At 42.7% G+C, this 21,296-nt stretch overlaps 1 protein-coding gene across 3 annotated transcripts; it reads right to left on the bottom strand.

The window, feature by feature from the left end:
- ppp2r5cb (protein phosphatase 2, regulatory subunit B', gamma b) lies at window positions 1-21,089 on the bottom strand. 3 transcript variants are annotated; one of them, XM_061704105.1, is made up of 16 exons: window positions 20,986-21,089; window positions 20,452-20,514; window positions 17,811-17,976; window positions 7,725-7,924; window positions 6,676-6,786; window positions 6,484-6,576; window positions 6,279-6,409; window positions 6,142-6,201; window positions 5,923-6,031; window positions 5,780-5,833; window positions 5,382-5,552; window positions 5,159-5,286; window positions 4,975-5,076; window positions 3,960-4,032; window positions 3,714-3,830; window positions 2-2,721 (listed from the first exon to the last, which is right to left on the bottom strand). In XM_061704105.1, the coding sequence occupies exons 1-16, from the start codon at window positions 21,010-21,012 to the stop codon at window positions 2,587-2,589; spliced, it is 1,740 nt and encodes a 579-aa protein (XP_061560089.1). In that variant the 5' UTR covers window positions 21,013-21,089; the 3' UTR covers window positions 2-2,586. The 3 variants fall into 3 exon arrangements, with proteins under 3 accessions (XP_061560091.1, XP_061560089.1, XP_061560090.1); XM_061704106.1 differs by having other exon boundaries at window positions 17,811-17,973; XM_061704107.1 differs by lacking the exons at window positions 17,811-17,976; window positions 20,452-20,514; window positions 20,986-21,089 and adding an exon at window positions 10,631-10,862 and having other exon boundaries at window positions 1-2,721.
- Window positions 21,090-21,296: the final 207 nt, after the last annotated feature.

Genomic DNA, 21,296 nt, shown 5'->3' with positions numbered 1-21,296 from the left:
TAGCAATAAATAAAGGCAGATCGATAGGTAGCTCAACAAAAATAAAAGGCAGCAATTAGCAATACTTACCTATGCAGCTACGCAGCAATATGTGAACACGTAAAAGCTGTAAGTCTGAGAAATGCAAGGGTGGCTATTTAGTACAAGATAATTTTAGGCAGACTGCAGCAAGTATGGTTAGTAAAGTTAGGACAAACTGTGCAAATTAACAACAGACAAGATCCCATTTGGAATTCAAAACTAGCTTGAATGCTCTAAACTAAAGCAATTTGCTGCCTAGTGGCTTCTGAGCTTTCAAGCAATTTAGGTAGCTAACAAAAGATTCGTCTAACTAGATATGCCTTTGGAAAAATGTGAAAAGGTAGGTAAAGCTATTCTTGATAGTGGTGGGTACATAAGGATAACTAGGTAGAAATAAGCTACATAGAGCAACACTAATAAAGGTAGCAATGCATGCGTAGAGCTCGCTAGATGGAAAATCTATAAATTTACGTATGAATCAAAACGGAATGACGTATTGTGGGGTGTGGCGGCCATGTTAGGAGCTAGCAGGCCAATTTGTGAACGTAAACAAGGCTTTGTAGCGAAAGACGTCGTGTTAAAATGGAAGAAAGGAGATTACCATAGAAAAACAATTCTACAACAAAGCCAGAAAAAACAAAAACCCAATAAATGTATTGGCTTTGTACAAATTGCCAACTATAAAGTGTAGTAGTGATCTAGCTAAAGATAGCTAGTTAGGTATAGAGGCACTATGTACTTAGCTAGTTTGGTGTACTGATGGTAAAGAAAGCTAGCAAATTTGACTGATACCAGTTGGAAAAAGGTACCAACATACTGCACACTACTGAGGACACTACGCAATATATTAACTATGTAGGTGCAACTTGCATTGAACAAAATGCTTATTAGTGGTATATCATTGCTTATTGAAGAATTTTTGGGGGGGTTTAAAAAAAATTGTTTTTCCCTTCAATGCAGTTATAATGCGTGTCAATTATCCACGGGTCTTCGCTATTCGCGGGCCTGGTCCCTATCCCCGGCTGTATTCTCAAATTTTCATGGTTCTATACAGAGGCAAAAAATAAATAAATAAATAAAAAAACAGGTTTTTTTTCCTTAGGATGAAAATATAAAACTCACGTTTTCTTTATTTGCTGTATATAGATAGATGTACATCACTGGAGATTTGGATAAAAGCACACGCACACACAAAAAAAGCTTATGTACGTAGGATCTCAACATGTTGGAGACAAAAATAAACAGTTAAAACAAAAACAAAAAAAAAATCTATGCGGCTTCTAAATGTTTTGCCACAATCTGACTATTTCCTCTGTATTCTGTACATGTGGGCGGAGGGGCCATTTTGTACAAAATATGAACTCTAAACATTTATTTGTAACATAAAATAATAATAGTACATCATATGTACAAGCCATTTAGTATGAGACGTATAATTAAAAGACACTTGAAATAGTCATTCTGTAAAGACAAAAAAGCTTGTGTGGAACCATGAGAGACTCCAAAAAGGAGCTGTTATTAAAGCCTTTTTCCAGAGGGAACAGCATCCAGCAACCAGACAATACTGATGACGGGCGTTCATATTTACAGTTCGCACATTCAGCGTTATGGTTGAGGGTGCTGGTGGGTGTCTGGAGGTGTGTGGGTCAGGGGCACAATGGGTGGGCAGTGGAGACAAAACCAAGAGGTTGCTTGTTAAAATGGACGATGGGTGAGACATGACAAGATCTCTTTACGAGTTTTTTGTTTTTGTTTTTAACGTTCAAGTGTAATCAGGAAGCGCTTCGTTCATTCAAGTGGCTCCCCCACCTCTAAAGAGACCCCCGCTTTTCAGGGGGTAGGGTCGGGGGGCATGGGGGGGCTTTTAAGCAAGGCATGTGCTTTGGAGGACTTTCCATTTGAATTTAAACTAGATCAAACTCCCCCCTTTTTAAAAAAGGCACTGCGAAAAAAGAAAGGCGCGTTTGAGCTCTTCTAAAACAAAATGAAAACAAATATACCTCCTGTGTGAAGCATTGTCGTCCCTACCTGGGGGGTCTGAGTGAAAGGGGGGGGGGGGGGGTGAGGGGGTCACATGTGGGAAGAAGAGAAGACTATCAGGTGGATTCTGATGTCACATGGCAGCATCTCTCAGGAATTTGAAGCTTAACAACCTGTCTGTCTATCTATTTATTTTTTTTTTTTACAACTTGGAAAGAAGTTGGCATAACCGCCTCCTTAAATACTTTATAAAGTATATTGAAAACTTCCATATGATGAGTTTCTTACATTACACTGGACACATCCTCTTTTTATTGTTTTTGTTGTTGTTTTGTTTTAAAAGCACCTGACATCTAGAAAGAGACGTACAGAATGGAACACCTGAGCTAGATGACCATAAGGGGGCAGCACAGCACCCCAGAAACAAAAGCTGAGAGGAAGGGGGAAGAAACGGAAGGGAGGTGGTGATGGGTGACAACCCAGCGCAGCTTTGTCCGGTGCAGCTTAGGAGTGAGTGGGGGGGGGGGGTTTTGAACGGATGCATTGTGCTAGGCCGGGCCGAAAGATGGCAGGATTTGTTGCCTGTTAGTGGCCGTCGTGCGTGGTCAACATCTCCTCGGCTCTACGGTGCAGCTCCAGGGCTGTAACAGTTGAGATGTCCTTGGGCAGCTCCGATTTCCTTCGCATCAGCGGCCGCTCTCGCCGGTGGTCTTTCTGCAGCTGAACAACGTGGAGACAGTCGGCGAGTGAAGATGTCTGCAGTCTGACTTTTCGATTTCCATTCAAAGCACTTAAGCGTGATACACGCACGCACGCACGCACTGGCAATCAAGCAGAACTTGAACGGGCAAAAGCTTTGATTGTCACACATCTCTGAAAGATTATCCTCAACGATTACCCTGTGTTGTGGGGTGTATTAAGAGTGATTTCTTTTCCTCCCTCGTCTGCTCAAAAGCGGTTCCATGAACAATCGTAAATGTTAAACTGGGAAGACACTCACGATTGTCGGTGGAAATATCGTTATGAGTGTGGTCTGCTGAGCTTTGCCGAGCCATGGATTGTTGCGTAAAAAACGGAACGATACCCAATTTGGAAGCAGCCTGAAGCACTGTTGCCCCCAAATAGATGCTTGGTGTTCTATACAGTTAAATACATAACACTGCACCTCAAAACGCCCCTTTTCTTTTTTTGCTCTTATTACCCTAATACTAACATTTCTTAACACGCTATGTGTCAGGCCACGTCTTCACCACTGCACATACTGCCTGCCGAACAAACATGACAGCTGTAAAGCTGAATTTTACAGCGGAGTCAAATGAGAAATTAATACTTTAAACTTTTTGCGATCATATAAATTAATGCATACCACTAATCGATCATTCTCTACAATTGAGTAAATAAAAGCCTCTGGTCATTGCAACAGTATTTAACCTCAACTAAAAACAGCAGCACTGCATGTTAAGTGCACCAGGCACAAATCAAATTGGCATGTTTAATATGATAGTGTAAGCAAACAGTTGCGATGGTAATGGAGTGTAAGAAGTGAATCATTTCCATCTCAAATCGGACTCACGTGGGTGAAATGCACAGTAGCTGATGCATAAATGTCTTTTTTTCAAGGCAAATTAAAGTTTGCTTCGGTGTACTGGAGCCTTTGATAAAATGCAAAGGTTTACGCTGCAATCTGGTCTCTTAGAAACACGTCTCCTTACCTGCGTAGCCTCCTCGGCGACCGTTTTCTTCAGCAGTCCGACGTCATCTAGCAGCGGCCCGTCTGTTTCCATGTCTGTCGGCCCGCCGCAGTCCACTGGGTCAGTGTACGTCAGAAACTGTTGGGGATACAGGAAGAAAGCTTTTTTTTTTTTTTTTTTTTTTTTTAATGATAGTCATACCTCAACTGCTGTCAAAAAAACAATGACACACTGCAATTACTGGACCAGCGGGATATTACTGACTACCTTCGGGTTGGACTTGGCTAGATTCTCAATCTTGAGCCAGGCTTCTTCTCGCTCCTTCCATTTGGCTTTCTCTCTGTGGACCCATGGACAACACAAACGCTGTTACTACAACAAAAAAGTCACTGTTTTGATACACTATTATCTGTAAGAACGTACAGGTACTCGGTGGTGTCATTTTTTTGTCAATACTGGTCTGAAGTTGTAATAGATGAATTAGGTCACGTTCATAGGGGCCTTGCTCAAGGGCACCTCAACTTTACAGGTGCAATGGATGTTTTTCCCCTCATAAAGAAACAAACACTTATAGGCTCCCCTTGTTTTTTTCTTGCAGTATATTATTTTGATATTCATTGATTTCATGTATGGAATTTCTCTCTCTCTCTCTCTAATTGGGACTTTTTTGTTTTGCTTTTAACACTTGTATTATTAAACATACCACGGGTCAAACTGACCTAAGGACCATTATTGTTGCTCCTGAGTAACAAACCGAACATGAGGGTTCAGCGTGCTTTGTTGTTACTCTCTGATAAGAAATACTGTACAGGGGATATCGAAAGAGAACAGTCCCCCCCCCCCCCCTTTACGTAAATGAAAAGGAAGATGATTTAAATGTAGCAATTTAAAAAGAATGTGACTTATAACCTGCACAGTTAGACTAGAAAAGAAATGAAACATACTCATGTGCAGATGTGCTTCACATCACCAGGTCATCAGGTTTTAAATTAGGTGTGGCATTAGCTGTCTTAGCAACAGCTGCGCCATTCAAAAAATGTGATCTTCTTCTGGTTAAGTCATTTTCCTGTCGATTTGAATGCATGCTTGACCTCATTGACGTGCGAAAAAAGTGACATTTCTCTTCGGTTTTAGCTTTCTAGCTGACAGAGGGTTTGGGGCCAAAAGTTGCTGCCGTTTGGTTAATTTTTATTTGAAAAATAAAAAATTTTGATGTGAAGAATGAGCAATTAAATCCATATTGTAAATGCACATACAAAGGAAAAAAACGATAGCCTCTTACTTGCTCTTCTCCGCCCTGAACTGCTGCGTACAGTCGTCAAACAGCTTTTGGTTCATCTCCATGAAAAGCTTCAGTGCGTTGTAAATCAAGCCGTGGATGGTCCTGCAAGCACGGCACACATTAGCACACTTAACATTAAATGGACCATTCCTTTTAAAACCAGGTGAGGCACGGGGAAACTAACTTGTTCCAATGGGTTTTGGAGTTGCGGTAGAGCGCGGGGAACATGATAGGCAGGATCTTGGCAGCATTGTCGCTGATCAGGCTCATGATGTACTCGTTGTTCCAGTAGTACAGCGCTCGCTCGGCCACCTGACACATATACGGTGACGCACGCGGTCAAAACGCATGATGCTTGGCGTATGTGCGTGCGTGTGCGTGAGTGAGTGAGTGGCAGAGCGCCTGACCTGAAAGTGCGGGCTGGACACGCATTTGGCCAGCTGCCTGAAGAGCGGCTCCATGACTTTCACGAACTCTGACGGCTCAATGACGTCCAGGATCTCCTCCAGCTCGTTGAGGAACATCACTTCTTTGGGGCTGTGGGTCTTCGGCCAGTACTTCAACAGAGCCATTACAGTCTGCGCACTGTGGCAGACAACAATGGACTGGTTAATAAGGGAGAAACTGTGGACGTCCCTTTAAAACGACTCAAGACGCTAATCAAACTGCTTGCATTGACTTTTTAAATTGCGTGTCAAATAGGTGTGTGTCTGGAGTGCCTGAAGTGTCAATGTACCTCAAATTGTCTAACAACACAATCCCCCCCCCCTGGGGTCTTGCACTACAAAAATAAATCAAAACTCACCGGTTCTGTTAGCGTGCTGTCCTTTTCTAGGAACTGTACCACACAGTAGGCCAGCTAACACGGGCACACAGTGAACACAACTTGAGCACACAAACTCTTGATTCCGATGGACTCATCCTGAGAATACCACTTTGCGACGTTACCTGCGGGTGGTAAACGCTCAATGATTTGACTTTGTGTAACGGCAGCAGAACTTTCAGTAGAAATATCTTGTGTTCTTCTTTCAAGGGTAATGCAAATCCATTGATTATACTGGAAGGACAAACACAGGGTGTTGGGGAAGAGGATTATTTTTTTTCCCCCCTTTTTCGTCAAAGCCCCAAGCAGGACTGCACTCTGAACCATTAACAGTCCCTTCTTACCTGCCTAATATTTCCAGTAGTTCAGCAATTCCATTATGATGTTCAGTCTCATAAATGAATCTATGAGGAAAAACAAAAAAAGCAGCATTTTAAGAGATTGGCATTAAACATTGCACCTCACACAAGTGCGCACTCACCTATAAAATATGTTATTAATTTGTTTCCTAATGTACGCTCGCAGGCCCAGGAACTTGCCGTAGATGCGATGCAGGGTGGTCTTTAAAAAATCTCTTTCCCTGGGGTCTTCGCTGTCAAACAAGTCTAGGAGCTAAGTGCAGAATGACACATTTTAAGAAAACGTAGCGAAAAGCACTTTGAAAAAGCAAGGAGAACACAATTTACCTGCATTACAAACTTCTGGTCAATGTACTTTTTGGCTATGTTAGGCTGAAAGTCGGTCGACTCTAAGAAGCGGAGAAAGAATTCGTAGACGAGCTGTTCGAGGGGGGAAATAACTGATTAAAACACTGCGGCAAAATGGCGAAAAGGATTAATTCCCGTCGAGGTACAGTATGTATTAGTGCTAAAATGCACCTGAAGATGCGGCCACGCAGCCTCGAGCGTGGGCTCGTCTTCCTCCGGGTCAAACTCGGCACCTGTCGGGTTGGACGATGGCGGCAACGTCCGGAACATATTAACGGAAAACTGAGGGCAAAAGGAGAGCAAATTTCAAAGAATCCCACAACTGTTTATGTCACATAAAGCTGTAATGGCTGATTAAACACAGTGTAAATATTTTCTTTTTAAGAAACGTTTGTCTCCATTTTCGGAAACGACCGATTCTCCTGTTGGCGTGATGCCGTTTCATTCGAGATACGTTTGACATACTGTCGGAAGCACAACACTCGCCATATTTGCCAGCAAGAGGCTATATACAGTATATATTGTAACCGGTACAAATCTACGAAATAGTTCGCTAATTAGTTGGATTAACCCAAATTACAATGAGATTCCTCCCCACACCAGAATTTGAATGGTAGAATTTGTCCAAAGACACCTTTGCGTGAGGAGTCACCGTGTAATCGTTCAACCTACTCCTGAATCAAAAATGCCACGGTTCAAACTGCCTTGCGCAACGTCAATTCAAGCGGAACTACGGCAAAACCAAGGACCTCCTGTATTAATTTTCGGTTGTGCGGCAATTAACTGCACACAAACTCCATCTCAAATAAGGATTGTGAGTCATTTGATCCAAAAGGCTAGCCACGTGGTCACACAGATGCAACAAGTGCGGATAAATCTCGGCGTTACACTCGGCTCTAAAGTGTTTGTCAATCTGCACTTTGATGATGAAAGCCACCGGCGGGTTTCAAAGCAGGATTGGAGAGGGAGGGGCACATTTTCATGGTGATTGGCTCGCTCTGACGCATTGATCAAGAGGAGGCCACACAACAAGGAGGAGCGGGGAGAGCAAATTTGCACCTCGGTCAGCAGCTGCGCGTCCTGCGGCATTGAGGCAGCGCTTTGATTTATTTCAAAGGCGTTTATCCTGGTAAGGCCAAACAACCCTAACCCACCAAGGCCCAGTGAGCAGGTTCCCATTTGCATCAGTAGAAACGCACAAGGTGATATAGATTACTGACCATGTGGACCACCTCGGGGTAGATTGGCTCGGTGATGACGTTCCGGTTATGCGTGATGTACTCCACCATCTCGCTCAGCGCCGCCCGCTTGACCTCCTTCCATTTCAGGTCGCTCAGCGGGTCCGCGATGAAGTCGAAGAGGACGCAGCACTGCCGCAGCTTCTGGATGAAGAGCTTCTCCTGCTCGGTGGGGGGCACATCTGCACAATGGGGGGGGGGGTTTAATACAGGTGTAGCTAATGTTTCGTTTCATTTGTTTATATTGTATATGTATGCCATATCTGAGGGCCAGACACATTTGTTTACACAACCTAAGAGCGAGGAACATGGTCGGACAGATTTGAGAAGGAAGCCCTGCATACAGCAACACAGCTTTACAGATACCACAACTGCTCCGCGAGAAGTGTTAAAAATATCAAATTTTAAATAACCAGGTAATGGGGGTTATACGACATCAGATTTTTTTCAAGTCGATAATAATGTGTTGAAAGTCAAGAAAACGACTAGACTGATTACATCATTGATGTTTTTTTCCCGTACAGTATTATTATACTATTTATTATTTTAAATCAATTGAATGCTTTGCAATAATTATATTCAATGACAATGGACAACCCATACACCAAATTTAGGCAGAACACACACGTTAGAAGGCTCGCTGAGAAAAAGAAAAGCTCTCACTCAGTGTGCTTGCCTCTGACAGTCGGCTAACATTTGCACAACATGGCCAAACGGGGAAACCTTTCCTCGTTCTGGGCTCAGCACAGAAGCGGGTTCTGCATGGTGGCAATTTGTGGTGTTTGCAAATAATCACAGATCTCCTTTGCAGTGGAGTAATTCCCTGCTCTCCTTCAACTTTGATATTGAGGGCCAAAATGTATTTCAAAATCCTGTTCGAGCCTGGCTTCCCTCCCTCCCCCCTTTACTGGTTTTCCCTCACTTACTGAAGCTGTACATTCAGAAATAGGAGATAATTTAAATCAATTAAGGTGACTAATTTCATGCAGCGCACTCATCTGTTGCTGCTCCAGCTCACCCGCGACTCAAATGAAGACAAGCGCTACAGTATATAAACTGGATGGAGGGATGCATGTACACGTCAAAAGCAATCTTATATTCAGCATTTCTTCCCTTACATGACCCAATGCGAACCAAAGCATAACCTTAAAACCATGGTACCCACTGTTACACATCTAATCGCTAAGCTTCTTTAATTGTGCAAAGTTTTAAGAAGGAAAATAGTTTTGTTTTGAACACGGCAGTCAGGGATTTAATCACCCTTCAAAAGATTTGGCAATGCCAACCACTGTATTAATCAGTAACCTCTCTGCCGCCGAACGGCGCGGCACGCTCATCAAGACTTAACGAATCAATAATTTAGTGTTCATTAATCATGCAGCGGTTGAGCCACACCTGTGTGTGCGCGCGTGTGGCGCTTCTGTGTCTTGCCATTCGAAAATAGTAACGCACCCCAGTGGGTTGCGTGCACACGATGATGTGGCGGAGACTAACAAAAGGTGATATATTGATCACCTTCGCCCCGCAACCTCCTCCCCACGGGGCAGCACCGACTTTGGGGAGTCGAGCCTGGCTTCCACATTAACAACCAGCACGCGTACGTCACCATGGCAATCATGGGCCGAGAAGCAGGACTTTGGACCCAAGGAGGTTGAACTCAGCTGATCAGAGATCCGTGCGGCGCGGCCGCTGCTCAAACTGAATGGTACAATGCTGCTGACCAGGGATCAACTAAAACACTGACTGAAAAAGCTTGTATTCTATAGCGCAATATTTAAATGTACTAGTGTCCACACAAAACACTTCCTGTCATGTAAGATTTCAGGATATCATAATTCACCAAACAGAGCAGGCAAGCAGTGTTCGTCATGCTGCATGTTGTCACTTCCTGTGTATAGCGTTGCGGAATGTGGCTCTGTTGTTTTTCTGTGCCTGGTAGTTCTTCGTTATTCATAGCTTTAATCATAATAATGATACATTTTAAAACAAAAAGTGCAAAAATTGCAGTATACAAGGGGTCCTTGGTTTATGACGGGGTTCCCAATTTTTGCTAGTGCCCTTATCATGGTGATGTCACTCATTAACACTCCTCAGAAAGTGTATACGAGACAGATGGGTGACGCTAAATTGTAAAGTTTTTTTTTTTTCTTCCTACATGCCATTAAAGTTTGATGATCATTTCCATGATTTAGCATGAAAAAGACGGGTTCGGGGGCTCATTCAATCGCCCCGCATGGGTTTCATTAGATTTGGTTTGTCAGCTGTGATTTAAGATTTTGTCAAGTTTATTCTGGCTTCTTGGAAAACCCAAACAAAGCATGCTTAACAGTGGTTAATATTCTGTCTTTTTCAGTAGTAGCGGTCCAATCTCATCAAGGCAAGTGTAGAGAGGTCGGCCGGCTCTTGTTGCACAACAGCACTTGGGTTTCTGTAAGCTTGAAATATAAGGAGACGCGCATGGCGCACCTGTGGGCTTTGCACACAGACGGGCGGAACCACTAACCTTTTGTCATCCCAGCATGCACAAGAAACTCGTAACTAGGTCAAAAATAAGCATAAAGATTTTCCAGAGAGAGTCATTCATCCAAAAAAAACAAGAAGAATTCAGCTATACAAGTTGACACCAGGAAGCTTTAAAATAACAACACACGGCAAAAATGAACAACTTTGACCTCTGACATCATGAGTCCTGATGGGAGATGGGAGACGACAAACAGCACTCCCCCCTTTCTGTACACTCTGCTTCCTCACTCGGGTTAAGCTATGCTTTCGGCAGCAGCAAACAACTTGCAGCAACCTCCAGAAAAGTCACCTGACAGCTACACAAGTTGCAAGTCAGGCACAACATACACACACAAATGCTACTTAGGTGCATTTCCTGCTCTCACCTCTAAAATGCAAGAGGGCCACAGGCTGGTGAGGCCCTTTGGAGCCCAGCACGTCCAGAAGCATCCCGCTGGCCGCTCTAGCGCATCCCGACATGAGTGAGGTGCGGCGGGAGAGCAGAGGGACGGCGGCCCGGCTCTACCAAGGCGACGAGCCGGCTTTGATTTCAGAACAAACGCTCGGAGCAGAAAATAAAGCTCCCCTGCTGCTGGAAGGAAGCGGCTAGCCCCGTGACGTCACCGACACCCTCCACCCCTGCGTGCGGACGCCCTAATTGGACGGCAGCCCTCACGTGGGCCGGCTGTGGGGATACATAAACATGAGGGGAGGGCTTGGCTGGTGGAGCGAGGCGGAAAGCGGTGGGGCTGAAGCAGTGAGTGGAGGACGAGTGGCTGCATTCTTTTTGTAATGCAAACTAGAAGGCCGTCGTCAGTTGCTGGAATGTAAACACAGAGCTGACGAGTCAACACGTTGTGACTTAACACCCCAAAACCACACTAATTCAAACCAGGATGGCAGTCAGGAGAGCGCAGAGCAGACCATCACCAAGGCTGTATGTTTTGGAACAGCACAAATTTATAAATGACATATTATACCGTAGGGGCGGGAATCAAGGTAGCTTGGGATATTTTTGTAATGATAATATCACAATACAGTGATGATGCTATAACCGATATGTATAATTGTTTTTTCCCCCCAACAAGAACCGTTTTTGAGTTCATACTTTAACTGCTGCTAATCTGGTTTGGGTTGGCAAGTTGTTCGGTTTTGTTTGTTATCTACACACCAGGTTAGCCTATCAGTGGGAGCTCAGCAACATGCTTTAAATACTTCCAGGATGAGACACTCGTACTGCATTTATTCTCATGAGGTTTTCAAAGATAATGCCCTCTTGTGAAAGTCTAACCTAGAAAGTCCAAAATTCACGACATTTAAATTGCAATTCATACGTTGTAAATTAATAGTAGTTATATAATTTTTTTTTTTTTTTTTTTTAAAAGCACTAAGAAATTCCAAGGAAATTTCATTTAAGTAATAGGTTTATAGAATTACTGAGAGAAGTTCAGATTTCATCCCAAAAAATAACTGACGTGTCCCAACTTTTTCTTCTAAGAGCCACAAACTGAAAAATCGCAGGAGGCAAGGGCCAATTTGACATCTTTAATTTATTTAACACACTAAACCAATCCATCAGTGTAGGTAAAGCTATAATGTAGATGTTTTTATATATACACTGTATATTTAAAAAAAAAAAAAAAAAAACAGCTAGGTAATAAAGGAAAAAAAACATGTTTTTCAGATTTTGGGGTGGCCAGTGATATTATATCTCAATAGAACAGATCCAACCCTGCACTGAGCAGCAGCAAGAATTACATCTCGACTTTTAGAACCAAAACAGGAGCATTATGTAGGCTACTACGCTGACTTGGTGTCACATCTTACCAAATGATGTGTTCCTGGTTGAAAACAAGGAAATGTATCTCTTCTCCTGCGTTGAGTTGTAGGAAGTAAGTACTTTAGTAGAATGCTGTACAAACGACACAGGCTGTGTCAAATGTTCATTTCAGCCTATGCTGGGGGCCACTAATAAATAGATGTCCGCAGTTTGGACACCCCTGATTTAAACCATACAACCGTTTGTTTTTTTACCCTTCCCCCTAAAAGAATCAGAGTCGAGAATCGTTTGGAACCGGAATCAAATTCAAACGATGCCCAACCCTAGCGCTTATGCATTTCCTCATGCTCAGATTCAAACCGCGACAAACGAAAAGAAGCGCCAAGTCCGCCGTCTGCTTTCAGTTGACCACTTGTCATACAAATGCTATTTCTGGTATCTCGCTGTGCATGCGCGTGACAGATGGCTGTCTAGGAGCCCCAGCAGGAGCCCAGGTGGATGTTTATAGAAACAGGAAGGCAGGAAACATCGACGCCAGCCACACAGGATGCGAGCGTACGCAAGCCTGACAGTTGGGACGGCGACCTAAGCCAAAAGCCCGAATTCCGACATGTCAAATACAGCGAAAGCAGAATAGGAATTATTCTCATTAAATTGTTAAAGAAGAAATATTGGACTTTTAAAAAAAAAAATAATAATAATTTAAATTAACAAATAAATCTGTCTGTCTCTCATGCAAGTGAGCGACTGTACACCCCGCCCAATAAACTGCTGGGGCAACAGTTATCTGTTTTCGATGCCGCTTGTCCTCGTTAGTGTTGCAGGTAAGCTGGAGCCTAGCCCAGCAGCGTGTTGGTGAGAGGCGGCGTACATACTGGACTCGCCGCCGGTCAATTGCAGGTCACGTAGACAAAAAATGAAATAAAAATAATATATATATATATATATATTTTTTTTTTTTACACGCACATTCATTCTTTCACAATTTAGTCTTAAATGACACTAACATGCCTGTTTTTGGAATGGGGAATAAAACCCATGCAGAGCGAACATACAAAATCCAAACAGTCGGGCCAGGGCTGAGATTCAAACCTAGAAACCAAGCAAACCAAACACAAGTCACTGTGATGCAAATTTTCCATCATATGTCCCCTTCAGATAATAAGCAAAACAAGCTGTGTCAACAAAACAACACCACTGAAGAAAGTTGTTTCATCGGGCTGGAAGGTCTATGTCAGGGGTCACCAACATGGTGCCCATGGGCATCAGTAGCCTGCAAGCCTGTTCTAAAAATACTGCAGCTCATCAGTGATGGGACATTGGGATTTTTGAGGAATTGTAAAAGTGATCATTAGAAATTATGAACACTTCCAGAGATCAAGAGAAATAAAGTGTTGCATCTTGATATTAATTGGTTTCCTAACCATGTTAAATCACTGTTGATATTTATTGTGAAAATTCATTGGCATGATCTGTTCCTTCACATACATGAATAATTTGAGCAACTTTGTTATTTCAGGAGGTACTGGTAGCGCTTCACATTAATCAATGTAGCTCTCGGTTTCAAACAAGTTGGTGACCCCAGCATCTATGCAGACTGGTATAAAGGGCTCTTTCTTGTGTTACGCGGTCATGGGACCACTCCAGGCCCCGGAAAACATGAAGGCGCAGCACAGCTTGTCTAAATTCACTGTCGGCAAAACAACTTAGCTGAGTGCTACACAGTTAAAAAAAATAATAATAATGAATTAATTTTAAAAAGGGGGTGCGGGGGACGGGTCTGCTGAGCTTTGTCTTTGATCCGTCACGGCTCTTTATTATGAGCGCTCAAGGCGACAAAGTCTATTTGCAGAGAGACACCCACTGACAAGCTGAGAGCAAGAGATCTCAAAACAGAAGCCCCCGTGTCATTTCGCCCCCTTCAGCGTGTTCCCAGGAGAAAGAGCCAGCCATGCGTCTCTGTAGCAAATCTATTTTACTCCCAACTGGGCAACAAATTCATCCTAAAATATGACTTTTGTTTCATAAATATTGGTTTCACAACAGAGATGGAACACCCAAAAAGTCATACAATTTTCTGCACAAAATATGCCTCAAACGTCAAATGAAACTTCCTCAGTGTGTTTTTTTTTTTTTTTGCGATTCTGCCATAGAACAGGCAGCAAAAGCGAAGTGTGATAACCACAGAATCCGAATTGGCACCCGTTGTGAGGTTGACATACAACCTCAACAACATCCATCCATCCATCCATGGTTCCTGCCCGTGTCATTTCTGAGCCCCTTCTCCTCACTAGGGTCGCGGGCCTCAACAACATACGACCCCAATTCCAATGAAGTTGGGACGTTGTGTTAAACATAAATAAAAACAGAATACAATGATTTCCAAATCATGTTCAACCTATATTTAATTGAACACACCACAAAGACAAGATATTGTCAATGTCCCACCTTCATTGGAATTGGGGTTGTACAATTGTTCATTGAATATCATATTACCAACTGTACAACTGACTTAAACCATACAGGAAAATGTTTTTTTTTTTTTATGTCTACCATTTAACAGGTTATTTCTATTTCAGAACGAGGAATTACTTTTTTGGTCACGAACGAAAATCTTAGGGTCAGATTAAGTTCCATTTTTGTTGGTTCAGATGTATTGTGACGCGGGGTGCAAGCAAAGCGACATTCGGACCAAAATTGAGCATTGTCCCTCACTTACGATCGAAGTCGACAAAGGACCGATTGTTGGACGTTTTAAAGTTTATCCTAAGCAATTATCCTGTGGTGTGTTAAGAGTGACTTTTCCTCGCCGATCCCCTTGGAAAAGAGTCAGGGCGACAATCATGATGCGCATGGTGTGCTGTGCAGGTCACCTCCACCACCCATGACATTTGCCCCCCCTTGTCATGTTGGGGGTCCCTCACATTTTAAAAATTAGTTAAGATGTTAGAAATTTATAAGTGTGTGTGCCACACTTTAACTCATTTTATTTAGATATACTGTAAATGTTATTATCGTATCATTACATATAAAGTGGAACCTTAGTTTTCATATGCCCGTATTTTCCTATGATTCGTTTTTTGACCTTTTTTTTTTTTTTTGCTAAAGTTTTGTCCCAGTTTTCCTTCCATCGCTTGGTTTTCGTAGAGTTGAAAATGGTTCCTGCCCGTGTCATTTCGAGCTTCCTTATTTTAAAACGCTTGCAATTTCTCAATCTTATTAAAAGTGAAGGGGAAAAAAATGATATTTTGCTCCAGCCGAGCATGAAGTAGACGTACATGATTTGCTTAAGCGGGCCACATGGAATGATATGGCGGGCCGGATCTCACCCCGCAGGCCTTCAGTTTGACACAAGTGCTTTAAATGAATGTGTCAATCAAAACTGAGCAAGATTACCTTCACAATTTGTCTAATTGTTGATTCTGCTCTTGTTTTTGCATAATTTGGTCTCTCTTGGTGCAGGTGTACTGGAACAAGTGTCAAAACATTATTGTTTCCAATAACAACAACCACAACAACTGGCCATCAGATGGCACCAATGAAGTCCTACTAGGAGAGCATCTGTTTGTTTGTTTTTTTAAAGAGAACACATACACAGAGGCGACAACTGTTGTCGGTCTGGCCTCTTCAGCTTTCCACTTCCCTTTTTCCAAATCTAAAACATCTCAGCAGTGGTCGCGCTGATGTTGTGGGTGAGAATTGGCTTTTCATGGGAGGCATTACGTAATTGTATTTATATATACTGTAGATGCTTGTGATGTGTGTGCGCGTTAATTTCAGAGTCTTCTATTGGTTGAAGTTGTTGGTTTTATTGCCAAAAAGTGTTCCAGAGGTGGGAAATAAACTGGTCACATCAAGGTACACCGACTTAAGTTATGGGGTAAATTCTGCTTTAAAAGTTAATGATGCTGGTTTGATTTGTATCATTCATTTAACAGTGTGTATATTCAAATGAGTAGACTTTTGACACAAATTTTTCCAAACTCTAGACCAGTGATTCCCAACCACAGCAGGAAATTATCCAGTTTAACGTAGTCTGTTAATTATTTAGTGACAAACGTGTCTTTCAAAGCACACAACGTAAAGTGACAGGTAGAACAATTAAATGCTCATCCACTAGATGGCAGAAGGTACAATTAACCCGTGTATTCGCCTGTTCCCATACAACAGAAAAATAGCTTTGTACTCAACAAAACAGGCCTAGATGTCACACTTAAGTAAATTTGTGAGTACATTGAGAGAAGATCATCATCATTTTCTCAGTATATATCAACTTTTTAATGTTTATGTGTCCGGTGGTGTGTAGTGAATTTTTTCCCCAATGTAAAATATATGCTTTGGCTAAAGATTAGTAAAGATCAACACGCTTAAATGCGCACCAAATATCACAAAACCCAACAGTAAGTAACAATAACACTGTCGCTTCGTGACACGTTGCCAGGGAACAGCTGCGGTTACAAACAAAGTATTAGAATGTATGGCCCCGATGGGGAAGGTCAGAGGAAAAACTGCCTCGGAGTTGTTGTTTTTTTTTTACATCTCTACGCATTATGTCAGAGTAAAGAGCGTGAGAACGACCGCTCTCTCTCTCTCCCTCTCACTTTGATAAGCAATTGTTTATTGCGGTACAATCCATAAACTCATTGACTTGTTTGCAGTGCTCTATCAGCACTATCAGCTCCATCCATTTTTAAGGTTTATATGCACACTATCTGAAAAGCCATCAGTGTTGTGAATTTCCTCCACTCTACTAGACAGCGTTTCCCCCCAATAAAAACGCCAGGTGCGTCGTCCAACTGAATAAATAAACGCTGAACCTCAAATACACGCCTGATTGATACTACTATGTGTCGAAGCGGACGTGTCTTTACCACAACAGAAACTCCTCGAAGGGCAGATGAGGCATCAGTAATGCTGAATTTGCAGGAGAGTTTCAAGAGAAAGTGCTGCCATGCGAGGAGTTAGCAGAGTGGATTCCCCCCACGTGGTATTTAGTCATATAAAAATGCCTTTGTACAGATAAAGGCCTTATGCATAGTAAGTCTCCTGGCCACAAAAAGCCGATATGCAAAGCCAGTACTTTTGAAAGTGGCGAGGAAGGCGTGCCCTAATTAATCGCTGGGTCCATCATCCAACTGAATAACACTCAAGTTTGATTTGCCTTTTTCCGAACTGGAGGTCGTATCAAACCGGCTAGTTTGTGTGTGAAAGAAGCTACCAGTGCATGCGCAATTACACGGGCCCCCTTGGCAACATTTGGGTTCATACTCTTCAGGGATCTGCCAAAAGTTTTGCAACTGGTGCGAGGAACGAAGGGAGAACGGCGCGTCTGAAAGCGTCGCTTATCTGCTCACTGGCTAACATTGCGCAACACAAGGGCCTGTGGAATTAAAGCTTTATCTGGATTACCACTAAATATAGACGCTTGGAATAAATCCAGCGCAAAGTCAATACCATGTACGTACCATCCCATCCTCCTAACCCCCCCGTTGTTTGTTTCCGTGTGTCATCAGATCAATATGAAAATGAGCGTGACGCGGATCGTTGAGTGAAAAGTCCTGCTGTACATCTCTGTAACGAGATTGCAGAGATTTGAACATCATTTATGCGCGGCAATTTAAAGGCACAAGGAGGGGGCGAAAACAGACAGGATCAGAGATTAAAGCAGAATTTAAGATTGAGCTGTTTGATTGCGTCATAAAGGAAAATCCTGGGTTATGTAAAGCTTCCGGGTGATTTATGGCTTTCGAGTCGGGCTTCGGAGTTAGGTCCAAACATGAAAATACCTTTGAAGGCGGGCAGCTTCTGCAGCTCCCGGTTGTTGCTCAAGCTAAAGCGAGAAGAACTCTGCCGCTTGTCCTTCTTGATGGGTGTCTGCGAGCCGGGCTGCTTGCCCTTGAGAAGCTGAGTGGTCGGCGGGATGCTGTTGCCGGTCTTCCTGTTGGAGCCCTGCTGAGAAGATGTGTGCAAAAATGTTACTTAGCATACAGTCACATAGAGAAACACATTAATGTAGGGAATAACCTTTGACAGGACTGTGCCAAAGATGTGGCAAATATAAACAAAAGCAGGTTAGAGTTAGGATAAGGGGAGGGGGGAAAAAAAACTTTCGAACATTACATAACTACTAAAGAAGGACAGCATGTTGTTTTTTCAAGCTTTTTTTTTTAAGCATTCCCACAATATTACGTATGTCATACACACCATATTTTACCCCATTTTAACAAACAAAAAGTGTGGATATATGTGACATGTATTTCATTCACCTTTAATTCACATAACAGGAGGTTTAAAAATATGTTTCTTCGCCAGGTGCTTTATCCACGACATGGCGCGTCGAGTAGAAAATAAGCGATAAACATTCTGATCCCCAAATCTGTCCAGGCCAGCTGTGTGCCGGCAGACAGATGTGGTTCGTCCTCCATAATGTGGCAGGTTTCTCACAGCTGCAAACCCCCACCTCCATCAAACACCCCCACACTTTGGGGCACACAGCGGCGACTGTAGCAACATGCGGCTGTGAAAGTGTGTCAGTCACACAGTCGCGGGGGGAATCCATCGCATTTGCTTTAAGAGCACGCTTGCATTGTTGGCCACACTGTGCGATGTTCACAAGACGCCGGGCCCACAAGCACAGTATGTTCCGTTAAGCTGCTGTGTCATGAGATCAAGGAAAATGAAACTCCTTGTAGATCTTTCAGTATTTATTTTTATTTTTATGGGGGGGTGGGGGGTAGATAGGCCATAAAAGTTGTACGATTACTCGGTGATGGAGCATACTTATGAGATTTCCGCTCAGTGCGTGTCAGAAAAAACAAACAAATTTATAAAAAAAAAAAAAATACTTACTCCAAATGGTCTGTTTCGCTTTGTTTTCCTAAAGTTCCATTTGCGACAGTAGTTCGCCAGAGAAGTTGCAATAAGTCAAGTAAACTGTGTTGGTGTGAACAGACTCGCCTCCCTTGCATCTTACTCCTGTGGGTGCTTCTTTCCTTTTTTTTTTTTTTTTTTTTTTTTTTTTTTTTTTTTTTTTTTATATAAAACACTTGCAAGACAGCTGTCTTCCAGCACCAAGTGTTGGGACCACGACAGCAAAGCATGCCTACTATACAAGTGAACATTTACAGAGCACAAAATAAAAGAAAGAATAAAGCAAGAGTACTACGAACACTCATTAATCACAAGGGTTAGGGGCCAAACCCCAACGTGATTGCCAAAAGATTTGCGAGTAATGAACTCCCTCCCTAAAAATTGCCTTGGATAGTTAAGATTGGTTGCATGTAATTAAAATGTGTTAAACCGATGTCAGTTTATCACATTTCAATTGTGCAACTGATGTACATGTTCGAATTAAGTAAAGTAAGTTGCTGATAAGTATTAAAAAAAAAAATTAAAAAAATAAATTAAAAAAAGATGGTTTTTTTTCCTCCATTGAAAGGTTTATTTCCACAAAAATGAAATGCAAGTCGATGAGTTTGCAAGTAGGTGAGCTCGCGAATAGGCGAGGGTTTACTGTAAAGTAGCGCGTTGAGATACGAGTGACCCGACTTACGAGGAGTGTGAGAGCAATTTGAGATGAGCGTTGTATGGTTGGCAAATATTGAACAATTTAGCAAAAAAAATAAGACAATTACATTTTACATTTTCAAAACACAGCTTCGCTCTATGCAAAAAAATTATCTTAGCTTAATGTTAAACAATGTGAAGTTATTGACATGCTAACGGTTAGCATAAATAGTTGCGGTTATAGAAGCAATGGATATTTGAACAAAAACAGTGGAGCAACACATTTAGACATAACAACACTCGCTGGCATAGATTCTTTAGCCTCTACGCTAAATTCATAATGTTACAGCATCTTACTGAGTCACTTGAAGAAGTAGTAAAAGGAGCCTATTCTTCCTCATTTGTGTCTCCATGACTGTACAGTATTGTACTACGTACCAGTGGTCAAGGCGAGGACACCAGAAGGAGCAGCACAATGAATTGGATTGCAGCATTAAATCATGATGCACACTATTTACGCACTCACTGCCATTGACGGCTTTAGAAGTCAAATATCCACGTTAACTGGGAAGGCTGGCAGTGAATGAGTTTAATTCTTTACATTCTAGGTAATTATGATATTACTGTTTTCATCAAGTAAAATATTACAGTGCGATTATTGTTATCAAAAACACTTATTATGGAGGACAGAGGATGTAACAGATTAATAACAGTTCCATTTAAAATATATTTATATTCAGGCACGACTATATTACTATATAATAGCTCCTTCTTACTGAGGCTGCCCTGAAGGTTGGGAGGGGGTATTACAAGGTGTTTTGATGAAGTGCGTCTTTGCTATAACATCCGTCTCATAATCTCACTCGTACTGTATGTCCCACCATGTCTCCCGAAAAGCGTTATCTTAGAGAGCTAGCCTACCTCATGTTGTGAATTCTCCTGCCCGCCTCCACTCTTGCCCACTTTGCCAGATTTAGATAAATCCTGAAAAGAAAGGAAAACATCTCTCAATTAAAAACAAAACAAAAAACATAAGCAATCCACTCAAAAGCCCAAGTAGCCGGTTTGACACGCAAGCTAACGATTCTTCTGCAGAACTGAGACGATCCAACATTTCACCTTTGGGCGCCGAGAGGGGGAAACACGGATAAATCCAATGCCACAGCCCAGGGGCGTGTGGGAGTGGATTGAAACGATGCTCGGTATTTGACGTATGGATACGGGCGTTTAAAATAAACAGGGCAGCGTAACATATTTGCAGGTCTGCTGATAGCTAGTCGGCTTAGCAATGATGAGGAGTGGTAGGGGGTGGTGGACTGATAGCTTCATAATATCCTCTGCGAAGGCGGTTTTTACGTTCTCGGTCGGGGCGCGTCCACCAGCTAAAGCAGGGGGGGGGGGGGAACGACAAAATTGTTCCTTAAGCTAAACTGGTGTGAGTTCCCCGCAACTCACCTTGTCTTTTTTCGTTTTATTCGGCATTGTACAAGCGACGCCGCCCTTGCTCCCCTCTCGGATCCTCCACTGGCGAAAGCACAGCAACTCTCTGCTGCCTGCTGCCAGCCGCACACTGTGAGGCGGTTCATCCTGTCCTCAACGCCCGATTGGTTCCCGGTAGTCAGCTGACACGGTTACGCGATAAATGACGTCATTTGAATTGCGGAAGAAAACTAGCGCCCCCAGCTGGCCGCTATCGCGAGAGGTGAGGTTCGCGACCTCCTCGAATGACAATCTCAAGCGTTATGTGATGAGGTCTACGCGGCGTG

The sequence above is a fragment of the Phycodurus eques genome, chromosome 18, assembly GCF_024500275.1.
Source record: "Phycodurus eques isolate BA_2022a chromosome 18, UOR_Pequ_1.1, whole genome shotgun sequence".
Lineage (NCBI taxonomy): Eukaryota > Metazoa > Chordata > Actinopteri > Syngnathiformes > Syngnathidae > Phycodurus > Phycodurus eques.
The sequence above is the reverse complement of the archived record's forward strand: the minus strand, read 5'-3'. Positions and strand labels throughout refer to the sequence as shown.

What these genes read in the sequence shown, in the direction of transcription:
- ppp2r5cb (XM_061704105.1), bottom strand. Translation starts at nt 21,012, where the DNA reads ATGCCGAATAAAACGAAAAAAGACAAG. An exon ending in ATTAATAACATATTTTATAG is followed by an intron (nt 6,202 to 6,278) that starts GTGAGTGCGCAC and finishes TTTTCCTCATAG; the next exon opens with ATTCATTTATGAGACTGAAC. An exon ending in TAGCCAAGTCCAACCCGAAG is followed by an intron (nt 3,831 to 3,959) that starts GTAGTCAGTAAT and finishes TATCCCCAACAG; the next exon opens with TTTCTGACGTACACTGACCC.